This window comes from Triticum dicoccoides, chromosome 7A (assembly GCF_002162155.2).
Source record: "Triticum dicoccoides isolate Atlit2015 ecotype Zavitan chromosome 7A, WEW_v2.0, whole genome shotgun sequence".
NCBI classification, from domain to species: Eukaryota; Viridiplantae; Streptophyta; class Magnoliopsida; order Poales; family Poaceae; genus Triticum; species Triticum dicoccoides.
Window position 1 is genome coordinate 743,660,684 of NC_041392.1, and position 7,418 is coordinate 743,668,101.

The following is a 7,418-nucleotide window of genomic DNA, read 5'->3' on the forward strand; positions in this document are numbered from 1 at the left end:
CCTCCCGCCCGCCCCGCTCCTCGCCGCCGTCTTCGCCGCCGGGTTCGCCACCGCCAGGCACCTCGCCCCGGCCCCCGGCGCCTCCTCCAGCCACCGCCTCCCCGCCCTCCTCGCGGATCTCGACGCCCGCCTCCTCTCCCTCAAGGGCCGCCTCCTGGCCTCGGCACCCGCCGATGGTGACCACGACAACATCGAGCCCCTCGACCGCGCCCGCGATGCGCTCCTGGAGTGCGCGGCAGCCGTGGCCGCCGGCCAGGGCCAGGGCCAGGGCAGCACCAACGCCGGCGGCGCCGCTCCGGACGACGGGGCGCTGCACGACGTGGCCAGGGAGGTCGCCGGCTACATCGGCGGCTGGGCCAAGGCTGCCCTGCGGGAGCTCAGCTTCGCCTCGCCGCGGAAGAAACCCGCCAAGGCCGTCGCCCCTGATGCTTCTACGGCCGATGCCAAGAGTAATTCAGGCTCTGCTGTAGCTCAGCAGGGGGATAGGGAAAACAAGCCAGCTGATTCAGCGGCCGTCGGTAGCGCCCGGCCGCTCGACATGCTGCCGTTTGATGGCAAGGATGCTGCCAGTGGGTTTGAGGATGCAGGGTTCAGTTCTGAGAGCGGGCAGGAAGACGACGACCGGCTGGAGAGGCTGGTGTCCAAGCACAGGTATGGCCGCGGCGGCAGGGTGCCAAATGATGGTCCATTTCAAGAAGGCGGCAGGGTGAGGAGCGACAATCGCTATGAAGAAGGCGGCAGGTTCGCCGCTGAATCTACCGAGTCCTCTTTGCTGGAGAGGACGCTCGAGATCCGGGACAGGTCGTACAGGCTGCAGATTGAGCGCCGCGACGGCGGTGAGAGCCGAGTGAGTGGAGCACGGGGCATGCCGGCTGATGAATTCGTGGGCAGTGCCGCCGCCAGTGTCGAGGAACAACCACTTACAAATGATGATGATGGTGGTGCCGGCGTGGGTTCAGATGCTGAAGAGTTTGGCCGCAACGTTAAGGAGGCTGCTGAGATCTTGAGGAAGGCGAGGGAATGCATGATGGCCAGGGACGACGAAGAGGCCGCGGACGCGTTGCTCTATAGGTCAGCAAGGCTTCTGTCCACCGCCGTGGCTTTGAGGCCGACAAGCCTGGTAGCGGTCGGTCAGCTAGGGAACACCTACCTCCTCCATGGGGAGCTCAAGCTCAAGATTAGCCGAGAGCTGAGGACGCTGCTGGCCAACAGCGGGGCTTATATTAACGGAGGAGAGCGTGTCTCACGGTCCAGGAAGCTTGATAGAAGGATCCTTAACAGAGAGAACATTTCGTCTGCGCTGGTGGGCGTTTGTGAGGAGTGTGAGAGTCTCCTTGTTGAGGCAGGCAGAAGCTATAGGACGGCTGTGTCAATTGATTCGGGCGACGTCAAGGCGCTGTACAATTGGGGACTCGCGCTTATCTTTCGTGGTCAACTGCTTGCTGACATCGGACCGGTATGAGCACCGACATTATTATACAGTATGCACATGCTCACATAACAAGTTGATGTCGTATTTACCATCTAGCTAATAATTTACATAGTGTATACCACTTTTGTGTTGGTGGGTAATAATTACTGCTGCATAGTTATCCTGTGATATTGGTAAAATGAGAATGATAAACATCTATTTTTGTTCTGTTGCAATCATTTAATACAGTGCACACAGTCTAGAAACTCAGAATACTAGGCATCAGTCCGCTAACTATTTAGTTTTTTTTGGTTATTTGTGCATTTGACTTATTATAAAAAAAAACTGATGCAGGAAGCAGCAGTTGATGCTGATCGGGTGTATTTGGCTGCAATCGACAAGTTTGATGCCATGTTATCCAAAAGCAACACTTATGCTCCAGAAGGTTCGACACCGCTCTGCTTTTTAGCCTGAATTTTCCTACAAGTTTGAACTTGGATACTTCATTTCCTATCTCTAGTTGTTTGGATGTGGCTGTGTATGATGCTCACGTGTAAGTGATGTGGCGTTGCAGCTCTCTACAGATGGGGCAGCGCTCTGCAGCAGCGATCCCAGTTGCGCTCTCGGAACAACAAGGAGAAGATAAGGCTGCTGGAGCAGGCAAAGAGTCTGTTTGAAGACGTACTGTATGTTGAGGGCAACAACAAGATGGTACGGGAGGCTCTATCGTCGTGCATATCAGAGCTCAACTACCATGGACGATGGCTACAGTGAACTGGCATGGGGAGTGCCATTAGTCGTGTGCTGTATTAGGGTTGAAGACAGAGATGAGTGAAATAAGATGAAGCGAGCTGTATGTATGAAGGATACCGAAATCCTTCACTACGACGAGAAAGTCACTCCTGTACACTATTTGAGTTGAAAGGCTTAGCATTTCAACAGGAAGGAAGAACCTTCGCAGATGAGCTTTGCATGTGAATAACAAGGATCCCAGAATTAGTTTAAGAAATTGCACACAAGTTCCAGTCTATGATTGGCGGATTATTTGTTTGATGCTGATCGTCAATTTCATCATGCATGCAATTTTGACAGGTTCGGAGCTTATGTTGCCTCCTTTCTGTCTGTGGCCTCTGCTCTGCTCGCATGGGGGAAATTGCTGAGAAGATTGTGTTGTTATCAACTCAACTACTTTTGCCTGCAGTGGCACTGTCAGCCAGGGAAATCAGTGCTGCAACCAGACCAGCATTTGCTCTGTGTAGTTGTACTTCTTGCGGACATCTTTGAAGCCATCATGCCTGTCAGGATCAGCAACAATTGCTCTGACGATGATATTAGGGTTTGCCTTCTTACTCTGCTTCACACCTGTACTTATTACTTAACACCGTCATAAGGGATCGATGCCCCTCTGTGATGAACACGTTCAATGATACTATTCACATAGGCAAATTTTGTTGAAGCTGTGGTCTAGAGCAAAACCCATCAGCGAGTGATGGAAACACAAAAGCAGGGCTATATATATAGATCAAATAAGGTGATAATAGGTTGGAAGCCACAACTTGCAGCTACTTTGCTGTGAAAGAGGGCACCTTGAGGGAGTATGATTCGGCTACTTAGCTTCATGTAAACTGTATGTAGATTATGATTCGGCTCAAATTCTGGCCGTATTGGTGTCTCCATTTCAGATAATATAAGCAGATTTGCCATGTTGGTGTTAACCAAAGCCTTCCATTCTTTTTGTATCAATGACAACACACAATAGTCACAGCTGAAGTAACTCTGATGTGATCCGGGAGTGCATGTAGATTACCAAGTGTTACTGTTAAATGAAACATCCAAGTTGACGGCGGGGCACTTACCCTTACGCACCATGCAAGGATTAACACGGTGTTCATACATACGACTACTACTAGGTACTCCATCAGTTACTGGACTTGGCACTGCTAGCGGTTTACAAATGCCCAACTAACAGCAACAAGCAAGAGAGACTACATGGAAGAAAACATGCAAATTAACAGTAGCTAGAGAGACTGCAGTCTGCAGACCCCACCTAGTATATATGAGCGCGCTCAAGATGCACACATGCCAAATCAACCAACATGTAGCATGCATGTGGGCTTTGAGGAGAGGACATGTATGTATGCCATCAAAAGGACCCAAGGCGAGACTCGTGTCAACAAGCCAAACAGAGACAATTGCTTGATGCATGTGTCATTCTTTCTTGCAATGATCAACCAGCAGCCAGTCTACACAAAATGAGTCCCATACGCAGCGGATTAAGCCCTGCAATAATAGCGTGCGATGAGATGAGAAACCAACCTCTCGTTAATTAGATGCCACCAACCTCTCTTGTATAATTAGATGCAACCAAAACATCTAGTTTCAGATACTTCAATAGAAACAACTGTTCATCACCAAGTTTTTTTGTCCCACATACAGCTATACCAAAGGAAAACGCAAACGTAACCACTGCCCTGTGCACCAAATGTGTCTCCAAACTTCTCTAATCAAGTTAATTAAACACAAGGTTGCGTCAGCATGACATTGGAAACACATGTATCCTATTTTAAAGTTAATCATATTGGATGGTATACTAGCTAATACTTGTATCATATTGCAGTGTTAATCCTATATATGGCATGGACAATACAAGAAAAATATAAATAAGAGCAAGCTTACCCCCTTCAAATAGTTGGTGGAGACAAGGATGGCGGGAAACCCGCATACAGATGGGTATCCGAGGAGATGAACACAGGCGCAGACCCACAGAACCACTCGAGCTTCAAAGTCTGGAGATTTACTGAATAATAGTTGAAGTCGTTATCAGGTGACTCAGTATCAGGTGACTCCGGGTCGTATAGATTCCCATGTAGAAGTAAGTGTCCCCCAGCAACACCGATGAAGGTATGGTGATAATTATGCGGCTCCGGGATAATGGCCTCGTTTTGCCACTGCTTTGTGCCATCTCCATTATCTCGCAAAATGTCATACAAGAGCTCACTTTCATAGCGATTTTCAAAACCTTTAAAGCCGCGACTAAGCATGCCAAGCCTTCCTTCCCTTGCCTCCACAAAGACTATCTCATCACGACCGCGTGGCACATTCAGAGTAGAGAACTCTTCCGTGTGCGTGTCGAACACAAGATACTTGTGGGTACAAGCCATCTCCCAATAGAAGCATCCATGAGCATAATGGCGAGACGTGGCGCCGCGTCATTGGCCGTGAAGCAACCCACACCGACGTGTCCTGGCATCAAGGCGCCCCAACCATGAAATGTAACAGTGCGCCATTGGCCGGCACGGGCACCCGAGGAAGAATACATGAAGAGGACCAGCTTTTTGTAGCACCACCTGCGCAAGCACATGACTCTGAAGCCCGAGGGTGCGTCGACAAATGGTGCCCTCACTCTCGCCGGCAGGGGCAAGGAAGGGGTCACAATCCATGACATCCAGCTGCTTGGCTAGAGCAGCTAGGTCGTCGGGGAGGGCTGGTAGCAGGAGGTAGCGCCGGTGCAGTGGGTCGCATACGGCGAGGTTGGCCAGGAAATCCCCCTGCTTGGAGAGGAGGGCGCGGCCGTCGCGGAAGTCACAGTTGCTCCAGAGCTCCGGGGAGGGGAGGAAGGAGCAGGAGAAGTCGGCCTTGGCGATGGTGCGGGCGGCGGCTGGGCCGGGAGGAAGGCGACGGAGAGGTCGGCCCTTTGGGACGGTTCGTACGCGAGTATTCCCAGGAGAGACGGGCGGTGGAGGGCGCGGAAGCGGCGGAGGAAGGAGCGGGCGGCGATGATGCGGCGGAAGGAGGCGCCGGCCATGGATGCGCGGTCGACGTCTTCGGCCGTGGGGAGGCGGAGGAGGATATCCTCGACGACGTGGTCCGGTAGGTCCGCCTGCGACTCCATGGCCGGCGCCGGCGGGGCCGGGGCGTCGCCATCGGGGCTGCCGGGCGGCGCCGGCGATGCCATCGTGGTGGGTCTGAGAATTTGGGGTTTCTCTCGGGGCTGCCTACTTTCCGTTTCTGCTGGAGGAAAACAGCCTCCTTTTCTCTTTTATTTTTGTTAGAAAAAGGGAAAAATATCTATATTTATTTTGTAGCCAAATCATGTACCCCCCCTCCGTTTCAAAATTTATGGTGTATTTTGTTCGTTTAAGGCAAGACCATTACTACTAATTTCATTGCTGGCACGAGGTTATGTGCCATGGAATCGTTGTCACTAGATTCTTATTTCAAGAGAAGTATTTACTCTATGGATACGGTGATTTATCGTATAGATCACATATTAGTAGTGTGCTGTTTTGTCAAAGTCTGTCTTAAAAAATCTTATATTTTTAAAAGGTCAAGCATAGTGTATTAACCTCCAAAGAGAATAGAGCGGAGGAGCACCATGTAAAAGAACAACCATATATGTCATAACTTGCTCGCTGCTCGCCTAACATCGGTAGTAGGCATTTACATAACAAATCTTTAGGCCTCCTGTGGTTTATATGATAGGAATAGGAAAGTCATAGGAAATGAGATCGATGACACGCGTCTCAATCCATATAGAAAAGAACACGTCATTAGATGCACTAAAATGTGAAGGATTGATTTCTAGTCTACATAAAAATAGGAATCCATTCCTACAAACCAAAAGGCTTCAAAGGAGTTTTTCCTACAAAGTTCCAATCCTTTACAATTCCTACAAAATTCCTATGATCGAAAGGAGGCCTTAGTGATTTGTTGGATTCTAGTTAATTAATTCATCGTAATTGAGTTAACTATCTAGGAAATGTTGACTAATGCAGTTCAAACAAGTCCTTCTTCAAAAACTCTGTAGAAAAAACTTTGAAAAAACTCAAACAAATCCTTCTTCAATAACCCTGTAAAAAAACTTTCAAAAAAGAGGCCCTGTTTTTTCAAAGTTTTTTTTACAGGGTTTTTGAAGAAGGATTTGTTTGAACTGCGCATTAGTCAACAAATCACTAAATGTCATTGAGCTTGGAGTGAACAGTAAATTCCGAAATAAATCAAAAAAAAGAAAAAATCAGAAAAAAATTGGGTGCAAACTTTCACAAATGTTGTCAGCGCATGGAAATTTTCAGCCTGAAATAACATTTGTGGAAGACATGACAAAAAAATAAACGCTCCAAAATGCTTAAAAAATTGCATTTTTTGAGTATTGATTTTGTTTTTTACCACGACTTTCAGGAATAACTTTTTATGATAAAAATTTTGTTTACTATTTTTTTACTGGTCATCAATGTGCATTTGAGCTCGGGTGTAGATACTTCGCATCCCGGGCCAAAAGTACCCTTCTACTCCCGAGCTCTCGGGCATGGAAGAACAAAGAATTGGAATTGTTACTGTATGCTTAAAAAAACCTGTCGACTGTGGTGGCCATGGCCGTGTTTGCAATGGTGTGGATGACCGTCTCCTTCCTCTCGCCATCCTTGAAGATGAGGATGGTGGGGATGCTCCTGATGCCATATCTCATGGCCACCTCCTGGTTCTGGTTCTGGACCGTGTTTACCCTCAGACATCTCAGTTTCCCAACATAGGCCTTGGCCAGGTCTGCGATGATGGGGTGCATCAAGCGGCACGGGATGCACCATGGCGCCCAGAACTCAACCAGCACCGCCGTCTCATTCCCCAGGACGACCTCGTCCCACGTCTGCTCCTCTACATCGCCCATTGCAAGTGCAAATACAATGAACATGATTGTCTGTTCTTTTGTTTCAGAAGAAGAAATCAATGTACACTCATGCAGGGACGCTTCTTTCGTGTGTGATGCAGTTAATCATGTATGGATCAATGTTAGAAGGGAGAGAGGGGTTTGGTGGAAATCGTTGTTGTATTGCTTGAGCCTCGTGGGCGTATATATAGTGAGTACATGACCTGCTTGGAGTACAAGACAAGGTTGGGATAAATCCTATACTTCCTAATAGTCACGATACTCAATATTCCCCCGCAGTCACAACGGTAGCGAAACAGACGGTGAGACTGGAGAAGAATCCGAAGGCAAGCCGAAGGACACCCC

The 7,418-nt window shown here is 48.8% G+C and overlaps 2 protein-coding genes across 2 annotated transcripts in view; one reads left to right on the top strand and one right to left on the bottom strand.

The window, feature by feature from the left end:
• Positions 1-2,864, top strand: part of LOC119329574 — a 3,806-nt gene extending 942 nt beyond the window's left edge. Inside the window, exons 2-4 of the mRNA XM_037602637.1 lie at positions 1-1,456; positions 1,766-1,856; positions 1,986-2,864. The exon at positions 1-1,456 is cut by the window's left edge and continues 9 nt beyond it. Coding sequence (XP_037458534.1) covers positions 1-1,456; positions 1,766-1,856; positions 1,986-2,185 — 1,747 coding nt within the window. The 3' untranslated portion in view covers positions 2,186-2,864. The remainder of the gene's footprint in view (positions 1,457-1,765; positions 1,857-1,985) is intronic.
• A 3,888-nt stretch (positions 2,865-6,752) lies between these two features.
• Positions 6,753-7,073, bottom strand: LOC119334177 (thioredoxin M5, chloroplastic-like). The gene has a single exon (XM_037606792.1). It carries the CDS (start codon positions 7,071-7,073, stop codon positions 6,753-6,755), a length of 321 nt encoding a protein of 106 aa, XP_037462689.1.
• Between the last annotated feature and the right edge of the window lie 345 nt (positions 7,074-7,418).